The sequence below is a fragment of the Crotalus tigris genome, unplaced genomic scaffold (genome assembly GCF_016545835.1).
Source record: "Crotalus tigris isolate CLP2741 ecotype Arizona unplaced genomic scaffold, ASM1654583v1 scf7180000017987.690289119674:8195010, whole genome shotgun sequence".
NCBI lineage: Eukaryota > Metazoa > Chordata > Lepidosauria > Squamata > Viperidae > Crotalus > Crotalus tigris.
The window spans coordinates 1,790,613-1,813,664 of NW_024096758.1; the positions used below are offsets into that span (position 1 = coordinate 1,790,613).

The 23,052-nt window shown below is 37.3% G+C and overlaps 1 protein-coding gene across 1 annotated transcript in view; it reads left to right on the forward strand.

Moving 5' to 3' along the window:
• The window catches only part of INTS9 (integrator complex subunit 9), a 64,434-nt gene that overhangs the window by 10,954 nt on the left and 30,428 nt on the right, over positions 1–23,052 (forward strand). Inside the window, exons 3-8 of the mRNA XM_039345923.1 lie at positions 2,908–2,968; positions 4,989–5,051; positions 10,120–10,259; positions 12,509–12,595; positions 19,436–19,556; positions 20,245–20,379. Coding sequence (XP_039201857.1) covers positions 2,908–2,968; positions 4,989–5,051; positions 10,120–10,259; positions 12,509–12,595; positions 19,436–19,556; positions 20,245–20,379 — 607 coding nt within the window. The remainder of the gene's footprint in view (positions 1–2,907; positions 2,969–4,988; positions 5,052–10,119; positions 10,260–12,508; positions 12,596–19,435; positions 19,557–20,244; positions 20,380–23,052) is intronic.

Genomic DNA, 23,052 nt, shown 5'->3' on the forward strand with positions numbered 1-23,052 from the left:
TTCTTAATGGGTGGTACCCTATAATACATTATTGAAGGTGTTCAACTGACATCTCAATGGTATGCCTATATTGTCATCTGTCAAATCCGTCAAATCCAACATCAAGTATACCAGGAAGGGAAGTAATTAGACAGTTTTTGCATCAAATAGACAAGACAAAAATCACACAGCACTTGACAGGCAGATACATTAGGTCCTCTGAAGCTGTTGCATCAATACCTGGATTCCAGATTCATGAACAGGAACTGATTATTGTTTGCCTTCAAGTACACCTTCCACAAAAACATTGAATATTCTTTCGAGATAATACCACTGTGTACTGAACAGTAATATGGCAAGAACCACACTAACAGAATTCATGGATCTTTACAAACATGATCCATTTTCAAAACTGCTGAACACTATGGATATTCCAAGATGGACTAATAAGAATGGGAAAGAAGGAAGATGGGGAAAGCACTAGAAGAGTTCTCTGGAATTTTTGTAACCAATGTTCTTGATCAAGTGTATACTGTTTCTCCACAAAGTGGTGACCACTGCTTGATATTGCTTTTTCATCACGTAAAGGGGCTATTTCTCAAATCATTGAAGACACATAATGGACATATGCTTCCGTTATTCAAAAATGTCTGCAGAGAGAGAGGATTGTTGCAAGCTGATGATCATTGGCAACAAACTATGCAAGATGTTGAAAGAACAAGAATCCCCAGAGCTATGAGAGATTTGTTTGTCATCTTGTTATCGAATAGTAAAATCAACAGTTCACAACAATGTGGAATCGGTTCAAGAGTGCAGTGATTGAAGATTTCCTCCAAATTGAGAGAACTATTAATGATCCTAATATGATCAATAAGATACATTATGAACAAGTTCTTCTGTATTTCCCCAAAAAAATTATGAAATTGGGAAGAACACTTAAAGAATGTAATTTGCCAAAACTGACAAAATCAAAATGGTGGCTATCAGGCAATTAATGCATGAATTGCAATACACTAGAGAAACAGCAGGAATTTATACTACACAGCAAGCCTCTATTGAATAATGAGCAAAGAGCAGTATATGACAATGTGCAAGTGCTTGCAAAGCAATCTTTCTTCAATAATTTTCATTGATGCACCAGGAGGAACAGGAAAGACATTTGTTACTAATTTGATCCTCACTAAATTTAGGAGAGATGGAATGGTGCTATTGCTATAGTATCATCAATATTGCAGCAACACTGATGCCTGATAGGACAGTACATTCAAGATGCATTCATCAAAGCGAATGAAAATGCTCTTTATAACATTGAAAGTCTCCAATGCTGCACATTTGCTTTGACAAGTGAGGCTTATTATCGGGGATGAGAACCCCCATGATTAGGAGGGAGAGTTTTAAAGCCATGGGGGGGAGGGATTTTAACCATTTGCTGTGGCGGATATCCATCCAAATTATTCTGATGTGGCTAAGTTATGCATCAACAAATTCAATTTATAGAGAAGCTTTAGCAGAAGAAAAACACACAATTGATTGAGGGAGAAGGAAGATAGTCTGAATTCTTATTAAATGTTGAGTAAATAAAATTCAGAAAAAATCAAAATGATAAAATAGTATTACCTGAACATATGGTTTTGCCAGCAAGAACTATGGAAGAATGTATAGATTTCATCTACCAAACATTTGACAATTCTGCAGAACTGTTCCCAAAGAACTCTATCAAGTTCCCTTCAGTGAAATGTTGAGAAAAATCAATTCCATATGCATTATGTTCTTCTCTGAAACGATGAAAGAATATTGTTTCTTCAATGTTGTCAGTGAAGGAGCTAATGCTACTCATTTTCCAATGGAATTCCTTGATTCAATGAAACTCCTGGGATTGCCACCACATAAATTAAAACTCAAAATAGGAAGTCTTATCATTTTAAAGAGGAACTTAGATCTTCCAAGGCTTTGCAATGGAATGAGGATGATGGTGGAAGAACTCCAAAGAATTTCATTGTAGCAAAGATAAACATTGGTGCTTTCAAAAATGACATTGTCATGATTCCCAAAATTATGCTCAATTTATCAGAAAGTGAAGTTGTCTGTCTTCAGCAGACATACTTGCCAATGCAGTTATGCTTTGCTCTGACTAAATATACAGTGCAAGGAGAAACCATGGAGAATATGTTGATTTATCTGGAGAAACTGGTATCCCAGTATGGTCAGCTGTATGTCACTTGAAGCCAAGAAAAAATAAGTAAAAACTTTAGAATATTTTTTAAAAATGGCTGATCAACCACAAATGCCATCAAAAGCATCCTTTGTTAAACAAAAAGCATCTATTTGCTTTGCTGTGCATCTTTCTTCTTTAATCAAATGGTGTTTTCTTCTTTAATTTTAAAACCAAAACAATAGCAATTCACCCATGGTCATTCTGTTTCTTTAGGTAAGGATGACCAATGAATCACAGGTTCTTTAGCAATAAATAAAGCGATAATCATCATTGTCATGAACTCAGTGTTTCTCCTGTCACTTCCCCCCCACCCCTATTTTACGCAGTGAGATGCCAGGATAGTTTGGAATAATTTATTTATCGCTTGTATCAAACCTGGGAGACTATTGCTAATAGGCTTGGAACATTTCAACACCATAATCTAGAGTTTTAAGTTGTCTTGTGACCTTACTTTCTTCTAAATGTTTGTCCTCTTAAAACAGAATTCTGGGAGTTGAAGTCCACACATCTTAAAGTTTCCAAGTTTGAAAAACTTTGAAGTAAATCTTTAGCTATTAGTCAAGCTGCTGTTACAGCAATTTTTTCTTAAATGCTTACTTAATGTCATTATTTTGAAGTATATATAGTATTGATGTTTTATATGCAGATCTTGGAAAATGGGTGCTGATTTCATCATAAAATGCATTAAAACATTTTTTTTTACTTTCCTACAGTCCAAGGCTATCCAAGCTCCCAGGATGGATCTTAAAAGATGGAAGCATTTTCTTGGACAAGGTAATGTACCAATGGGATTAGGACTTCCAATGAATTCAACTAATTAAGCAATGAAACCAAGTCCAAGCAAAATTCATTTACCTAGTGAAGAAAATAAAATGAGTAGATTTTCAAGTCCAATTTTGAGCTGGGAAATCAAATATATTACAAAATATCCTCCCTCCATTTATTTTTTTCAGTTACCTCTCTTGGAAATTAATATTTCCTGGTCTTGTGCCTTACAACTAATGAAAAATGCATTGGAACAATTACAGTTTCTTAATGTTGTCTATTTTCGGGGTATTGCTTAAGTTGTACTTGTATTAAGTTTTAATATTCATTCAAGGCGGGGCAGTGCCCAAGCTAATCATGCATGGCCCTTGAAAGATCTAGTGAACTCATCTCAAGCTTCCCTGTATGGCCAGATGTCATGTATCAAAAAATATGTTTCAAGTCACTTTGCCCAGCAGATTCTTTATGATACTTGGAAACTCTTGAAGGCACTTTTTAAGATTCCTCTGTCATACAATGAACCTCTCAAGATTTTGAGAATGATGTTATTTTGCAGAATACTTTAACTTTGAGACTTTTATATATTCCTCTATTATCAGGAAAATGGGTAATCACCTTCCTGTTGCATCAAGAAGTGACAAAAGGGTCAAGGAATCTTTGCCCTAATTAACTTAAGAGATGAAAGGGTTGTTAAAGTAAACATAACCAGTAGGCAAGATTTCCATAACACAAACTCCTATTTTTCCTACCTTTTTTAGTGTAACTCCTAAGAGCTTAACAGATATGCCCCTTAAAGATCTGAAAGTCACCCAAGTCATGCCCTTAATTTTCATGGCTGAAGTTCACCTTGAATTGGGATCTTCCCAACACTAGTCTATCACTTTAACCATAACACACGATTGACTCTTCAATGACTTTGATTCTTGACAGAATCCAAAGGGGCACATAGAAACAAGTTTAAAATTAGGACTTTCAGAGCAATTTGATTTAGCTTTGATAGGGACCATTATGCTTGCTTAGAATGACAAATTACTTCCCTAGTTCTGCACAGAATGGAGTTGAGGTTCAAGGTGAACTCCTTATTTTGTAAGGAGAATGTTGGTCTTTGCTGCATTTGGCGTGCAGTTGTTTTAAATCCAATGTTCATTGGGACATTGAAATTCCCCTTGCTTACCCATTATTCACCTTCTAAATTCTTTTGATAGGGTTAAGGGCTTTCTGTCAGATATAATTGCTGATGTGTATAACTTGGCAAAATTGTTGAGAGTTTCTTAAGAAACCAATCCAAATCCTAATGCTAGATATTTGAAAGAGCAGGATAGTATGTTGTGTCTGGGATAGCTGTGATTTCATAGATGGAGAATCCATCCTCAAAAAATCCCCTTCTCTTTAGAATTATACAGAGACATAGCACAACTTTTATCTATTTGAACAGAGGTAAAATTAGTATAATTTTCCATTTGTGGCCATTATTTCATCTCAAACTTATTTGCATGTGCCTCAGTTAGTGATCCAGATGTTAAGGAAAGGGGCACAGACTGCTTGAATTGACCTGAAAGCAAAGAATCTAGAATATTTATGTGGCCATACTTTGCTAAGGAATTAAAAGCACAAGTTTTCAAAGCCAAGTGAATAAAAAGTGGGGCTTCAGTTAGTAGAGAAAGCCAAGAATCTAAAGTCAAGGAATAAAAATACAACAGAGCAAAAGGAGACAGAGGTAATTTTCAACTGTACCCAGACAGAATCCTTGATTAAAAATAGATCATATGTTAACTTGTAAGCCTTTGCTGATGTCCAGTGTTGTTCAGCACTAGCTCTAATGCCAGGTTAAGGAAAAACGTTTGGATTGGTACTTGCCCAGTGGAATGGCATCTCCTAGGATATATTTACCTCATCTGACAAACTGGTTAATTATTTTATAATTTTCTTCTAAAATGTTATAACACTATCCATTAACACAGTGCTGAATGTCATCATGGTCTGTTTGCTTATAGTTAAATTTCTATTTTCTTTCTACCCCATTTCCTAGGAGCTGAAAGACTGTTCCGGCCGTGTCTTTGTGGACTCTGTTCCCGAGTTTTGTTTGCCAGAGGTGAGTCTCCTTATTGGACACAATTCAAAATATTTCTCTTAGTCTTTGGTAGTTAATAGTGGAAGAATTGGTATCTGGCCAGAACTGTAGTATAATCCCAGAGAAATCTAATCGCTTACTAGTTCTGTATTCATGGCAAAATGGCATCTGTGAGTTAGGGCAGTCCAGAACATTCGCCTTACATGAGAGAAAATATTGCTAGAAGAATACATCCTAAGCTCTTACTGAAATGCTACATTTTTTTCTCAATCATTTAGGACAGGATTTCCCATGTTTGGCAGCTTTCAAGACATGTGGACCTCAATTCCCAGAATTCCCCAGACAGCATGATTGGCTGGGAAATTCTGGGAAGTCCATGTGTCTTAAAAGTTGCCAAGGTTGGAAAACCCTGATTTAGGGCTTTTGTCAAATTACTTGTTGCTCCTGTTTCAGTTTAAAGGAATTAGGATCCCAAACCTTAACTCTGCTTCTTTTTCACCCCAAAGCCAGCTTATGGATCTGCTCATACCAATTTCTAATATAGTAAAATAATAAGTCCCAACATGTTTTTTTAAATTGTTCACAGATCCCATACTGGGAAGTCTTTCAGCAGCTGTATGAGATAGACCAGTTTGTTTCTCTTATTAGAACTGATCAAATATGTACCATAAAGTTCAGTTGTGGAATTCAGGCTGAAATGGTTTGTTTTCCTCTATTCAACCAGTAGCCAAGAGCTAGAGGTAAAAGAAAGAAATGCCTGCTTTTGTCTGCAAAAGCTCCCTGGTTCAATTTCTGGTATTCACTTTTCATTAGGTGATTTTTTTTAAGGGAAATATTTTTCCTACCTAAGACCCTAGAGAACTCCTGCCATTATTTAACACCCTAGTGGTTCCTTTAACACAGGATAAATTCATATGTTTAGGCTGTAATTATATCCTCATTAGTTATGAGTGAGTCCCACTGAAATCAGTAATACTTGCTCTTAGTAGATGCGCCTAAGATTGTATTGTTAATTCCTTTCCCTTAATTGACATTTCTTTTATTGCACTTGGCATAATATTGCTTGCCTCCAAAAGCAGTAATATACTGGGTCCGTATGTGTATATAGATATATATATATACACATGTGTATATGTGTAGATATGAAAATTGCTTTTTGATTGTTCTCCCCCATTATTTTCTTTCAAAGTGTGATAGTTACAATATGTATAGTGCTTCTTCTCTTAACTGATATAGAGCAATTCATGTCCCTCTGTTTATTTCTGGCTAATGTCATCAAGGCTACCCAGGATAACCAGGAAAGGAGGAGTTAAAATCTGCAAGATAGTGAGCATTTTAATCAGAATCCCACTCAACGGATACCCTAAGGATATTTGTGTCACTTTGTATGAGATTACCAAATGGAAAAAATCTCTCTATGTCAGATGGAAGTTCTGAAGTTAAAAATGAAGTTGATTTAGTTCTGATGAACATTTTCAACTCAACCCACCCTTAAATATAAATTGGTATCAATCTGTTCTATTTGTCAATCTTCCCACCATTAAAGGCAAAATTATACAATCAGAAAGCCCAATGGCAAATTAAAGCTTTTAAAAAGATGTGAGTATAGCCTTCAGAAATCTCTTGAAGCTATTACCAAAACTGTAGTTTTTAACAATGTTAAATTATTAGAAGATATGTGGAGAGTAATCTGGTTTATTTTTATTACATTTATTTAGCAATAAAGATTTATTTTAATTAAATTAAAATATAAATGAAATAAAAACAAAGTTAATTTTTGTCCCAGCCTCACCCATTACTTTTTGGAGTGTGACATTGTGACAGCTGACTCCAGGTTGGAGAAACTCTGTACCCCATTGATTAATTCTGGTGAGACTGCTTTGATGGATCAGGCTAAGGTCTGCTTATCTTCACCTAGCAACTTGCTGGATGTTTTATATAAATTCATAAGTGGGAAAGAAGATGGGTATTTAACAATTATAAGCTGCCCAGAGTCACTAGGAGGCATATAGATTAAATAAATTATTATTATTATTGTTACTGTTTGTCCCACTTCTAAAACAGTGATTCTGCATATGAAGATTCCTTTGAATTAATAAGCTAAAACCATTGGAATAAGTCTATTCATGAACTTGTTTGACCTTCCTTTTGATTGATTGTTTGATTGATTATTTGCCATCAAGTCATCTTCAATTCCTAGTGACCTAGATTGATTTTCTCTGTGACAATCTATCCCTAATCTTTATTTCAAGTCCCCCAATTATGCACTCATTGCCAGTGTGAGTCCATCCATCTTGCTGCTGGTTCTGCTCTTCTCTTTTCTTCCACGTTTCCAAGCATTAGAACTTTTTCCAGAAAGTTGTGTCTTTGCATAAAGTATCTGAAACAGAACAGTTTGAACCTGGTTATTTGTGCTTCAAGTGAGAAACCTGGATTGATTTTTTTGATGATCCATTAGTTTGTTTTTTTGGTTGTCCATGATATTCTCAAGAATATTCTCCAACACCAAAGTTCAAAAGTATTTTCCTATCCTGCCTCTTTAATGTCAAACTTTTGCCTGCATAGAATGTCACAGGGAAGATTATGGCTTGCACAGTTCTAATCTTTGTAAGTATTGACATATCATGGCATTTAAATATTTTCCCCAAGGCTAAAACTTGTGCCCATTACTTTATTATAGTGGCAGATTTCACAAGCTCATTAAGTTAAAGGGAACCAAACAACTGCTCTCTATGAGAAACTTTTCTAATACCTGTTTTAGCACATCTTTCCAATTCTAGTCATGATTCTGCACTGTATTTCAATATTATCCATGGGTGCAAATTTAATCTCAACATAAAAAGGACCCCCCCCGTCAATAATTAGTTATTAGAATGAGACATTTGGTTTTTAAACAGCCAATTTGATTGATTTCTCTACTATTATCTTCAAATCAATAAGTTTAGATTTGTGTACGGATAATTTTTCTGCTTGATGATTATTGAATGTTGTTAGTTGCTCCATAATAACTGAGTTAGAGGTTAAGCTTCTGGTAAATTTTCCAGATTGAGTCCACCTATGTCTTAGCCTTACCTGTAAATATTTCTTATTACAGGAAGCAAAATCTTTTTCTTCAGCCTTGTAAATCCATTTTATCTGATTCTATTCCTGTACTCACAGAATAGTCTGAAAACGATTAAACTCATTTCCAACCCTGAAATTGGACAGATTTTAGATCTAGCAACAAGAAGACAAGAAGTAATTTTAGATGCTGTAGACAAGAGAGCATAACTAGAGCCTGAAGTTCAACCTTTCAGCTGCATCTTCATTTTCTGAGGATTTTCTACTTTTCCTTCAATGTGGAATTATTTTTTATAATTATAATCCAGCAAATGGAAGGGCACTGCCTTTTTTTCGACTATGGGGCTTGGGGATTCCTACTCCACCTGTTAGGAACTCCTTGAATAGACTCACTTTAGAGGTGTTTGATTTCATTAGTTGCTGAGAGGTCCTACATTACCACCCACCACCCCATGCCCTCCAGAACACCGTTTCCCCTTGAATACAAAACACTGACCAGTTCTAATGTGAGTGCAACCTCTGAAGTTGGCTAAGTCTAAGATTTTGAGATCAAACTTGAATGGACTCTAAATTACCATCATTCTTCAGAAAAGTGTCTGACTGTATATGCCTCTGTGTGCGTGTGTGTATTGTATGTTTACGCACATATATACACGTACACATACAAATGTGGAAATTACCAAGTACATGAAGTTATCTGTATTTGCTATAGTTAATTAAGTGAACATGTGCCATATTTAAATAAATTATCACATAATTTTAAATTAAAACTACTTTTTGCCCTGGGTTGTTCTGGCATGGGCATTTATGCATGCCATTCAAAGGTCTCAAAGGTGACAAGTATTCAACTTTGCCACTTTCTGAAGAATGGATTATCCATTCTGTTAGAATTTCTGCTAACAAAATTAAAGGATAGGTAGGCTGGATACTTTTTATTCATCATATTATTATTCAGAAAGTCAATAATTTCACCTATAATACACAGAAGCTGTAATTTCTTCAGAGTATTTCAGTTGGTGCCATCATCAGTTACAAAACTGACATTAAAGAGACACCAATTTGATGCCTTCTTTATCTTTCAAATGACAACACATGTGTGTACTTTTGTACACATTTGTACGTGTAGGCTTTTCAGTTCCATGGAACTGAATTTTCTACCTGACTTTGGTAATGCAATGTTTCATTTGTAGTTATTCGTTTTTTATAAGAAAATCACTATTTTTCTTTTATTAATTATAGGTATATTATTGTCCTTTGTTGTATTGTTGCAGGCCACTCAAAAATCCAGTTACTGGGCAGCATAAAAAAAAATGTATATCAGGGGTTGTCTACTCTTTTGAACTAATAGGCACATTTGGAATTGGGGTCACATGGTGTGGAATGTTCTTGCAAAATAGCTGCTGGAAGGGACATTTGCCCATTCATATAATGCTGGCTGTGCGCATTACAAAGCTGTGACTCCCTAAATTGGAACTGCAATTTTTCCTAATCTCCCTTCCAGCAAGGTGCTATGTATTTATTCCTTCCTACATTTCTTTCTTTTTTTTTCTGGCAGAAGGTCTTCCTTCCATTCAAAATGTAGACCTACAGCATTTCCTGAGATTGGGTTGGTGGAGAGTGATTCATTTTCTAAAAGGAGGAGAACTCTTGGTGTCTGCAAGGCATTCGTAGAAATAAAAAGGATACTCAGACTGGCAGTAAGATGCCAAGTTCCGGTTTTAAATATTTTTTTAATGAAAATGTCAAGTGGGGTCAGGAACCCATTGGACAGCAAGGGAGGTGTATGAAGGCTCACTGGCTCCTCAAGCATCATATTGGAGATCCGAGCTATATATAAATAAAATTAAGGTAAAGAGCCAGATAATTCTTCACTCTTTATATAGAACAGTGTGTTATATAAATAGGAACTAACAATAATTTAAAGGCATGTTCTGTCCATATTAGAACTCTCAGATGAATGGTGGGCAAAATTTCATTAATCCAAGCATTGCTCGGGCTGTTGATATGTATTTCTGGGTCATATTTTCAGATGGAACTGATTGACCTGTCTACAGTGGATGTGATCCTGATTTCCAATTACCACTGCATGATGGCCTTACCCTACATCACAGAACACACTGGGTTCACTGGAACTGTGTATGCCACTGAGCCAACAGTGCAGATTGGCAGGTAAGGAAAATCTACTTAAGGCAGTGTTATCTAATCCCTTTTCTTCCACTGCTGAAAGAAGTGGCAAAGAGAAAGAGAAGGGATAATGGACAGCATAAAAACATTGCTTCTCATGAACCTGAGGAACATTTAACTGGGTTGAAAGCAGTGGTGGGATTCAGCCAGTTTGCACCACTTCGGCAGAACTGGTAACTAATTTTTTGTTGCCCAGGCCCAGAATGGACTTCCGGAAGCGGCATCCACACAGAGAACTGCTTGTTCACATATTTGAATCCCACCACTGGTTGAAAGTAAGCCAAAGAAGTCTTTGAAATTTTAAGCATGTGCACAGTACTTGTTTCCCAAATATTGAAAATCAATTCAGACTTGTGCATTTGGCAAAGTTATATGAGTATTGCAGTACTGAAGAAAGGTAGCCATGAAAATTAAAGCCCTAGCTGTGTAATGAAAAAGGAACCAAAAAGAATCTCTCTAACAATTCCCAAATTTTGCAAGTTGCTAAAGATTATTACTGGGTCCAAGAGGGAGGACTGCCTAGCCTTCACTGAGCTTGAATCATAAAATGTCACAGCTGGAGAGGGGCTTATAAGCCTTAGAATCCCATTCTTTATAGGAAATCCATAGGCTCAGTCTCCCCATACTTAAAGAACTCTAGTAGAATGGGGGAATATTTATCTGGTTCCTTTTTATTTTTTTTCTTTGGTAATGTATTTGTCATCAGATTATTTAACTTAATGTTTAACCAAAATCTACCTTTTGTTATCTTCTGATTTAACTGTTCAAGCTAGTACGGCCCTGTGAAATCTGCCTTCTACATATTTGATCTGTATCATATTTCCAATCTGATATTTTGCTTCTGCATATTAAGTATTCTAATGTCTTTCAGCCTTTCCACATAGGATTTATTTTCCATGTGGTTTACCACTTTGGGCATCTTTTGAAACCACCTACCTTTTAACTCTACATCTAGAACTAGAGAAAGGACACTAAATGAAGTCAGACATAAACAGAATAATGTAGAAATGTTATCCCTTGTGATTTTGCAAGAATGGACCCATTATTAAGGGCTTTAGAGCGGTTACTAAATGCTTTCTTGTTTACTTTGGGTTCTAATTGAGTTAGGATATTATCTAACTCAATATTATGTTTATGAGAAGTGCAGATGTGACACTCAGAATTGTAGGTGACCCTGAGCTTCTTCAAAATTTGCTGCCAAATTATATATGGGAATAAATTAAAATATGGGAAATAGAACTTTTTAAGTATCACAATTTCAAGTATATTTACATGGAAATTAAAAAATGTTTTTGTCTATGTCCCATCCTACTTTCTGGCACGTGATTCAGTGAGTAACTGCTTCTCTTAGCTGTCACTTCTAGGATTCAGAAAAAATGATCAACAACTTTTTGATTCTAAACTTGAATTTGGGATGTGACAAAATAAAGACTAACTTTATAGAATTATAAAGTTGAATGGATAGTGCAGAAACCATGCTACAACAGACAAAAACTATTGACATTAAAAAAAAAGTAATACTGATGCCTAGGTGGTACTCTCACCAGTTCATCTCTTCTAAGAGAGTGTTCCAGGATAAGATCATTTTTCACATCTGGACTTTGTATTGGCCAATTTACTGGTACTGTCACAATGTTGATGGTTGGGTAGTGATTTGACATTCAGATCAACATTGGCATCCATCAATGGTTCCATGGGAGTAGTTCCACTTAATTTAATCAATGGAGGAAACAGGTAAAGAATTAGACTCTGACCCTTCAATGGTCATCTGAGATCTCCTATTCCTGGCAGTCTCTGCTCCCTTTTCTACAACAGATGAATTCTGTAACCAATGTGCCAGGGTGATGACAGTAAAGCTTAATGAAACAAACCACAGGGTAGCTGCTATGAAAACTTGACATGGAATACCTGACAAAATTTACCTGGGGAGATAACTTGTAATTATTTTAGCTAAATTAATATTGTCACACAGTCTAAAATCATATTTGCCTCTGTTGCAGCAGTATCACTCAGCTGCCTTGCGTTCAGTGATCAGTTAGGGTAAATATTCATCCACTCTGTTAAGAATGCTTCATTTGGAGAAGCAATCAAACATAAAGAATTGGTCCAGTTTGAGAAATCAAACCAAGCATGATTCAGCTGTTTGGAATATCCCCAGAAACTTATTCTAGTGTGTCAGTTCAACCTGCTGTGTTTTCATTTTGAGGCCTTCAGCTGCCCTTTTCTGTTTTCAGGCTTCTTATGGAGGAATTGGTCAACTTTATAGAGCGAGTGCCAAAGGCTCAGTCTGCCTCCTTGTGGAAAAATAAGGATGTGCAACGGTAAGTGAACTCTTGTCACTTTCCCATCTTCCTCATCCTTTTGAAAGGTGTCCCTGAGAGCTCACTAATTCTTTTATAGTTCATTTCCTTATTCTACCCTCAGCCCTCATGGGTTTGGCCATCATCAGGCAAGCTAATCTGGAGAAGGATTTCCCAAGACAGGGCACCAGCAAAGAAAACTGCCAGGCTATAGAAGGGTATTTCAGTTTGAGGTGACTGAGGCAAGGGATCAGATTCCAGCAGTGCAGGTGACATGATCAGAATATGGACAGCAACACTGCAGATCTAGAGTAAAACAAGATGTTGCTCTGTTGCCTGAGGGTCAGCAAAGGCAAGGATTAAAAAAAGCTAGCTCAAATGTTGCTTCAGCCAAAAACCAATATGTGCTGGGACCAAAAAAGGGTTTCAGGTTACTCTTGTGGTTAGTTAGAAGAATCTGATATGCCTCATATGCTATTAGTCTGCTTCGGGACCATTGTCTGCAGAGTTCCTTTCAGGCTGGAATTTTTGGGTCCAAAGGGAGCAGTGCAACCTCCAGAAGGTCAGAAGGCAATAGATGGGTTCAGCCCCTGATTCTGCAGAAAGGGATTCATTTGGGTATGTGCTGAAGGCAAGTCTCCTTCCTCCTGCAGCATCTTTATTTATTAAATTTATACACTGCCCATCTCACTAAGAATTCAGGGTAGCTTACAATGCCATAAATAAAAGTATAAAACAATTATATAGTTTGAAAGATTAAAATATTAGGCATTGAAAGTTCAAATGTTAAAATTGAGAACAAAGTGGATAAAAAGAATCAGTAAATGGACTCTTTAGAGTGGGATCTTCTCCTAATCTATTGGCCACCTCCAAAATGGATACTCCAATTGAGGTCCCAAACCAGTTGGCAGAGCCAGGTTTTTGGGCCTTTCAGAAAACCAAGAAGTTGGGGGGAGATCTCACCTCAGGGTGGGAGCCCTTTGCTCTCCTGGACCCCACCAGTTGCAATTTCTTGGCCGATGGGGTCTGGAGCATGCCCCTTCTGCTGCAGAGAGTGGGGCTGGCCAATGGATTCATGCCATAAAGGCTTTAAAGGTAATAACCAACACCAGTGCAGTTCATGTAACAGTGGTGTTACATGGGTCACTTTAGGGGCCCCTAAGACTGTGCTGCTGCATGCTATGCCAACTGTAGCTTCAGAATGCTTTTCAAGGGTAGCCCCGTGTAGAATACATTGCAATAGTCCAAGTGCGTGATGATCCAGGACTGAGAGCAGGGCCTCACATTCTAGAAAGGGCACAACCGGTACACAACATGATCTTCCATCATCTCATTCTCTAAACATAGGATATCTTAAAACATATAAGGAAAGGTTGATGGAATTGGGTATGTCTAGTTTAATGAAGAGAAGGACGAGGGGGGACATGATAGCAGTGTTCCAATATCTCAGGGGCTGCCACAAAGAAGAGGGAGTCAAGCTATTTTCCAAAGTGCCTGAAGGCAGGACAAGAAGCAATGGATGGAAACTAAGTAAGGAGAGAAGCAACCTAAAACGAAGGAGAAACTTCCTGACAGTTAGAACAATTAACCAGTAGAACAACCTGCCTCCAGAAGCGGTGAATGCTCCAACACTGGAAGTTTTTAAGAAGACACTGGACAGCCATTTGTCTGAAATGGTGTAGGGTTACCTATCTGAGCAGGGGGTTGAACTTGATGACCTCCAAGGTCCCTTCCAACATCATTATCATCATCATCATTATTATTATTATTAATTATTATTATTATTACACCAGCTATTTCTATACTTGGAAATGTCATTTGTGTCATGCCTTGGTTACTTAGTTTCTTCATATTTGGATTACTGTGTATGGTTATCTTCATAAATTTATCTGGTCAAGGATGTTACAAAGTACCTTAATTAGGGTTGATTATAAGTAGCCTGAAGGTTAAAACAGTTTAACCTTCAGCACTGTTCAAAAGGCTAATGATAACTAAAGCCCTATGTAGCTAGGATTTGGGCTGCTGAAAGATATCTTTCTTTAGAAGCCTTCTCAAGCATTTATTTCCTTCAAAAAATGTACTTATATTGTGTATGCTTGGCAGAAGTGGGTTTAAATGGTAGCTTACGTATATATGAATTAGCAGCATTCTGTCTTTAGAAAATCTCTCCTCCCTTCTCATTTCCCTTGGAAAAATCAAGGGCTTAAAACCAGAAGCCCATCTTTTGTATACTGTACAGCTCTTTCCACTATTTCAACCAGGTAAATCAACTGAAGGCATTGCTAACTAAATTCCCTTATCTGTGATTTCTGCTGGTGTAATGTCTCAGAAGTGAATTTTTAGTCCTTGAATTAGGATTGATCAACACAATGCTGACATTTAACTTTTATTGCATACCTTGAGTTGGCTCTGGGCTACTTAATGGTGCTATGTGGAACTTGACCTGTATTGACTTCAACATTCTGCTGAGAATGGAGCACCCTGTACATGTCAACAGTGACTTTGGGAACTCAACAATGTCAGTGCCCATAAATCAGCAGGGATCTCCCCGCAATCTTGTTCTCAGAACTGTTTTCATCAATGGCAGTCATGAATAGGTTTAGTCTTGTTGTGTGTTACTGTCTGTGACCATACTAGAACCTCTTTGCTGAGGGCAATGATGTCTATAAAATACAACATGAATATGACTGTTCTTTTTGTTTTCAGTTAGTTATGGTAACTGTGCTAGGCTGCTGATGATACCCACACTTTCTGACTTCCATAACATCAAAAGTGTTGCTTTATTGCAAGATTGTTTGCAGCTTAGCTGTTTCAGCCCTAAATGGTTGCATACAATTGAGTTGCTATCTTTATTGGGTAAAGCTATAAGCTTTGGAGTCCTTGAAAAAATGCTTTGTAGAAAAATATACTAAGTGCACTGGAATAGTTTATGTTTCCACCCCATTACTCTATATAACATGAGCCAACTGCTGACAACATCAAACCCCATTGAGGTTTTGTAAATCAAATGGTGTCATAATGGATTATAATAAGGTAATGCTTTTCACTCTCCTTCTTCAATAATGGCACTTTCTCTATAAATGTTGGAGAGATTTGTTGGAAAGCCAAAGGGGACACATTGGGATCTTATGTAAGTGCAGGATTGACCGCTTGATTAGCCTCATACAAGGAATTATATCAGTGGAAAAAGAAATTCATCAAGAAGAGTCCTGGTGGTTCAGTGATTAGAATGCAGTATTGCATCCTACTTCTGCCCATGGTCTGGAGTTTCATCCTGACCAGCTAAAGGTTGACTCAGCTTTCCATCCTTGCGAAGTCGGTAAAATGAGAATCCAGATTGTTGGGAATAATATGCTAACCGTATGTATATGTAAACCGCTTAGAGAAGGCTGTAAAGACTGTGAAGTAGTATGTAAGTCTTAAATGCTATTGCTATTCTTATCTCCATGCAAGAGAAGCCTAGTTTTGTTTGGGACTCTAGGTCAAGGCCCCCCAACTTATGGGCCTTGGCCTACTAGAGGGTCATGGGGGGTTTGCAACCAGGCCATGGAAACTGCCGGCAAGTGCACGTGTGCACATGCACATCCTCACTTGCTCAAGCACTCCATTTAAGTGAGCAGCAGGCGCATGTGCACGCCACTCATGCAAATGGAGCTGCGCACATGTGCTTGCCAGCCACTCATGAGGAACCATGATCTCCCCCCCCCCCCGCTGGTCCACAAAGCCAGAACTCTGCTCCAGGTGATAGAACCAGAAGAGATGCCCTTGGGATCTGAATTAGAGCAACAGAAAGAAAACCGGATGTCAACATGTAATGACTCTCCGTATCGCAGACAGAATTTTTAGTATAATCTTCTGTGCCTTCTGGCCTGAAGATGTTGGTCCCCCATCAATATTAAATGATACTCTTATGTTTCTATTCTCAGATAATCCTAAAATTGAGAAATTGTCATGGAAATTCTAATCAATATCCAACAAGAATTGAGAAATTAGAATAACAGAGTCAGTTGAATAATTAATCTTTATTATATTATTATATGATATTATAATTCTTTGGTGAAACACCAACTCTCTTCATGAAAAGATACTGCAACTTTCAATGTGGTGTCCAAGGTCTTGATTTGTAAGCTCCACTTAACCAGATATGTCAGAAACATGACAATTAAAATAAGGCATACTATATAAAATTTAAAATGTAAAATACAAGATTAAAATATGTACAAATTAAACAGATTTTGCCCAGAAACTAGCAGCATTAATTGCATTCTGTCATGCTGCCATGAAGTCCTCAAGTGTACACTGATTTGGACCCAAAGGGCAGGTATACATATGTGTTGTTGTCTGCATGTCACTACAATCGCAAAGAACAGAAGCCACCAGACAGCCCCATTTGTTCAGAATGTCTCTGGATCTTGTTGTACTCATGCACAGTCTATTATTCAACAATTTCCATACTTTTGGCCTTTATTCATGATTTCCATACTTACCAGCTTTTATCAGACCGAGGTGCTGGCTCCTTGGCTGGTTCCATCCAGTGTTGGTTCTTTGTTGCTTTCCATAGATCTACTCTGCTTTCAAATTCTTCAAAGTCTTTCTTAATTATTAAATACTGAATAATATGCAATTATCCAATGTTATCTATTTCTTGAGATGATTTGATGTCTAAAACTAAAGTCCCCTTAATGCTCCATTAAAGAAATAATTTAGAAAATCAATTCAAAAACAGTTCTCTCCTTCATAAAATCAGATGACTGGTCTCTTATGGACCAGTGTTATTCAAAGTCATAAAGTCGAGAATAAGTTTCATAAAGGAAATGGATGGAAATAAACATTGGAATTCCTCCAATGATCTCCATTTTTAACTTATTCATAAATACTCTGGAATTAGAAGTGAAAGAATTAAAAGGCTAAGTCTCTTGGTATCAGCACAGTATTTATAATTATGTAACCCCACTGCCAGTGAAGAGCTTCATTCAAATCTCCAGATGAGAAATAATCCAGATTTCTCTGTAAATAGCAGATTAATTTAGGAGCTACCGTGTTTCAGTAAACACCTGTGATGCTATGCTTAAAATGCTAGATGTAATTTTTTTTTTTCTGTTGAAAAATTCTTTCTATTCCTTAAGTTTCTGTTATTCCTCAGAAGAGGACAAAATGTTCCTTGCTTTCTGTTGGGATATATTGGACTGGCAGTTTGCATACTATGCGCATAGGCAATCTTGGCAGAAGCCATCATTAATGCTTCCTTTGGTGTCTTAAATTATAGGAAGAAGGTCATTGACCCAACAGCTTCCCCAATAAATTAAGTTCTTTTAAATAAGCAAATCGGCAAAACTTGACCAATTTCCATTAATCATTGGAAATGAGCTGGAATGAGCTTTTGATTTAGTATCTGTTTAATATACAAAATAAGGACCCTATTCTTCTTCCACTCTTTGGCAGCTTTCACTGCATTCCTGCCTGGTTTCCTAGTACTGCAAGAGATTTATGTCCCAGGAGATAACCATTCTTTTTATGTGCTACAATGCTGTCATTTGCTGTTTCTTGTTATGTTTTTCTCTCACTTTCTTGGTATTTTTAAGCAATAGCTTTTCCAGGGAGCAAAATAGTCATAATAATAACAAAATTCACAGAACTGTGGTTCCCCTCCAGGTATCTGGTGATGTCATTACCTTCTAGATAATTTGACCACAATTCTTGGTGGCAGGAATTGGAAGATTTACAGGCTCAGAAAAGTTGGAGGGCTCCCAGTTGCAGAAGGCCAGGCTGCTCTATTCTCTCTCTTCCATTTCTCTAAAGCAGTGTTTCTCAACCTTGACCATTTTAAGGCATGTGGACTTCAACTCCCAGAATTCCACAGCCAGCAATGCTGGCTGTGGAATTATGGGAGTTGAAGTCCACATGCCTTAAAATGGTCAAGGTTGAGAAACACTGCAAAGGAACCATCTGGCAGGTGAATGTGGCAGAGCAAAGGTGACAGATTAGAACAAGCTGTTGATCAAGGTAGTGAACTGTAGTCCCCCAGCACTATTTCCTGGCATGGTCTGAGAAAGACTGAAAGCAATGCACCAAACCCTATTCCAGTCAGGTTGCCTAGAACATTACTGTAAATAGTTGAAAGAGTTCTCAGTTGAAACACTGAGAGCTCCAACAGGGGCATGTTTCTTTGTGTAAAATGCCTACAAAGTGTGACTGATGTTTTCTGCTAGTTAGTGCAGAAATCATTAGTCTTCCTGGTGGGCCCCTTGGGATTTTGGAAAGTGGAACAGCTGGTCAAAGAGAGCAGATCTATCTGTTCACATGGCCAGTCATAAACACCCGTTTTCAAAAGGCCAACCAGGAAGCTTAAAAAATAAAAAAACAATTAGCCAGGAATATAATTCAGCAGCAGACCATTTTATTTCAAATATTACCTTTGGGCTAATTAAGATGGAAGATTTTCTATGATATGAAGGATACAGAAACTGGATTGGTTTCAATGAGATCACTGTAGGTTTATACTATCAGAGGAGGAGTTTGGCAGTGCCAGTCCACTTCAGCTGTGGACCTTGGATCAACCATAATCTTGTTCTGAGAGGAAGCTATTCCATCTTATAGGGCATTGAGACGACAACAGTGGAGTGAAAACAATGGCTGATCTTTCAATTCCTCAAACGTAGAGCATGCTAGAAAGGTAAAAAAGACTAGACTTTCGCCTCATTTTATTAGATGTACCATAAGTTGGCACAAGGTGCTCATTAAAGTGCTCTTCTTCAACCCATTCTTTTTTTTCTCCTCATAATATAATTTTCTGGAATTTTAGCAGATGAGTCCAGAATTTTATTATGCTGGCAAGCCCTAATCCAATGTGCTTCTATCCAGGATGCTTCCTGCACCCCTGAAAGATGCTGTTGAAGTTGCAACATGGAGAAGATGCTACAACATGCAGGAAGTTAACTCTGCACTCAGTAAGATCCAGCTGGTGGGATATTCCCAGAAAATTGTGAGTTTCTCTAAAAAAAAAAAGGACTCGGGGAGGAATATGCACTGTCTTCTTTCCTTCTGTATCCATGTTATCATAGGATAGTTATCTGTTGTTGACTGTATTAAAATCTGAATGAAATAAAAAGCTGTCGTATCCATAAATTCCTTCTCCTTGCCCACAGCTTCCAGTTTTAACTGGGAAACAGTTCCACACAAACCTCCTCAGTTATGCCTATGTATCCATTCTCATGTATCCATGTTGATGCTAGCCATAGATGTTCTATTTGTACAGTCTTTTAAAAGAACTTTGATTATAATTTTTTGTGGATGCTTTTCACATTTGTGTTTGTTTTTTTGTGTTCCTTTTAAATAATTTCCATATCATTGTCTTCAATATAAACATTGAATTACTTTTAAAAAGAAAGAGAAAACAGCTTTAGATACAGATGTAAGAAGATGTAAATCCAAAATCCTGTTCTCACATCAATCCAATCAAAGTTTCTGGGAAAACCAGAAGCAGATAATAATTCCTAAGCATTCTCTAGTTCTTGGTTATTTTCCATGTGTTTTCCATGGATGTATTGCCTTTGAACATGGAGATCAACTCGGTTAGCTAAGACTACTATAAGAACAGCACATGTGGAAATTTATTTTCTGGGGCAGCTTCATTCAGAATTCAATTGTTTTCTTCTTCCTTTCTCCCACAGGAGCTATTTGGTGCAGTGCAAGTCTCTCCTCTCAGTTCTGGATATGCACTGGGCAGCTCCAACTGGATCATCCAGTCACATTATGAGAAGGTTTCCTATGTCTCAGGATCCTCACTTCTTACAACACATCCACAGGTACCACATCTTCGTGGGGTGTGGTAGTGAAATTTCCCTTCTTCAGTGGTTTGTGTTGATTGGATTTAAATAGTAGGCATATGGCAATTCTGCTATTTTCCTACCCATGGGGCAATATTCTGCACGGATTGGAAAAGTTCAACATGTTTCGGGTTGGCAATACCAACCCGAAACATGCTGAACTTTTCCAAGGATTCTAGCCCCATTCTCTGGCTTAATCCATTTCATCATTGCTTATTGGGGGATACGTATCTAAAAAATGGAGGAAAATAAGTCATGAGTTCCGGAGTTCTTACTGTACCTGAGAACAATACTATTGTCTGTAAACATACCTGTTCTGTCATAATCTAAACCTAGTTTTGGTACCAACGCAGCTTAGCAGCCAAGGCTCCTTCTTGCCTTGCCACACCTGATTTTTATAATTACAAAAAAACACACTATTTATTTTATATTACAAAGGAAGCTGTTATAAAGGAGAGCGGTGGGCTCCACATCCTTATTTTCAGAGATGCAGCCATGGATTCCATCAGTTTTACTTTTAACTGTGACTGTAGCCCCTTGCTTTGTTCAATCAGGTTAAGAACCTAAACAGTAAAAGTAGCTGCAAGATTTGAGGTCTCACTCTAACCCAGTCCTGTTGGCTGTCCTTAGTCTGTACCAGCAATATGAGGATCACATCACCATCCTATCTTATTTGACTGTTTATAAGGATTACCACACGTGATACCTTCTGAACATCTTAAATCAGGGTTCAGTTTAAATAAAGTTTGGAGGCCACTGAATGCACAATTCCCAAGAATCCCCAATCACCTGCATGAGTTTCTAACAAAGTGTAGGGATCTGCAATAGGAAGGGGAAAAAAAGGAAGACGAGATTCTACATTACAAAGGGAACTCCAGTTGCAATCCAAACATAGACAGATACAGTGAGGTTAATGATGTGTCTTTTCAGAAAAGGAAGCACTTTGGTTGAACAGAGAATGAAAGGAGCAACTCCTTACTATCATTTTAAGCATATTTCTAACCCATATGGCCTGAATAAGGTGCAAAAGGTTTTACATATTGTACAATAGAAGAGATGCACATACTTTGATATATACAATGCATACATCCTTTGTTTTTTCCCAGAAGTTGAGAGACCCCTCTCTTTTTTGCATATAAATACTTCATTCGAACATCGGCTGAATCAAAAATTAAAATCAGGATGTTGTAGACATAACCCTCTATTAAGTTTAACAAGAGTTGTGGCAAATGAGAAAGAATGTCTTGACAGGATGTGCCAAAGGATCACCTATACTAGGGGTCCCCGGGCTGCGGCCCACTAGTGGGCCACAGCTCATTTGGAACCCAGCTACACAAGTGACAGGTGAGCATTTGAGTGCAACTCCACTTGCAGAAGCCACTTGTGCAAATAGAGCTGTGCATATTTGCGCACACATCAACGACTCACACAGAACCATCCCTTCTCCACCTTCGCCCGAGCTGCCAAGCCAAAAAGATTGGGGGCCACTGACCTATACGTTAAAATTCACTAAGGAACAATCAACAAGATGTATTTGCTCCTTATGCACCTACTTCAAGAAAATTCAATTATAAGTATTCTCCTTTCATATTCTAAAGGAGAACCCTCCTTATTTAAAGTTATGGAAAAGAAAATTTTTATGTCCAACATAACTTCATTTGATTTCAACTTCTGCAAAGACGGTTTACTAAAAGAGGATAGAAAAGGGGAGCAAGGCCTTCCTGAAGTACTTAAGAATTGCTTAAAACTGTAACAGTAGAAATTCATCTAAAAATATTCTGTGGGCCAGAAAAGACATTAAGCATACTTAACAAGCAGTTTCAGAAATGTTTTTGGAGAAAAGAGAGTGTCCTTTCAGAAAACAGAATTATTCCCAAACAAGAAGTACTAAAAGGAATGTAAACATGCTGTAAGATAATGAGGCAGGTGCGTGGTGTTGAGAAGTGTGATATTACTAATGTTAAGACCAACTGGTAAACATTTATTTCAGAATATCACAAGTAAGCAACTGGCAAGGTATAGTAGTAAAAAGAAAAATAGGCTGGTGAAGAAGCTGAATTAATTCCTTATTTCTGTCTTCATTATAGAACAAAAATATGAGGTAAATATACCTGTCTTAAGTAATATTTTTAGGAGCAGTGTCTGAGGAAGTTAAGCAAATACTATGAACAAGGGATAAAGTTTTAAATCAGTATTTTTCAAACTTGGCAACTTCAACTCCCAGAATTCCCCAGCATGCTGGCTGGAGAATTCTGGGAGTTGAAATCCACATATCTTAAAGTTGCTGTGTTTGAAAACACTGGTCTAGACCATATTCACCAACTGAAATCAATACCAAATCTAAACAGCCCCCATCCAAGAGCTTAAATATATAGTGGCTGATGTTTTAAAACAAGAACACATGGCATTTATCTGATATTAGCAAACTGAATAAGAACACTGTAAAATGATTGGTTTAACAACAGTTTTAAAGTTTTGGAGACCCAAAGCAATTACAAGTTAGCCTATCCTGTTGTGAGTAAATTGCAGGCAAGCAAAATTTGACTACATGTTTTAGAAAAACTTTAAAAATATGTCTAGCAATGGAAGGGACTACAATATTGAAAAAATATATGCAGAGGATTTCTTTCATTTGGAGGCACTGACATAGAG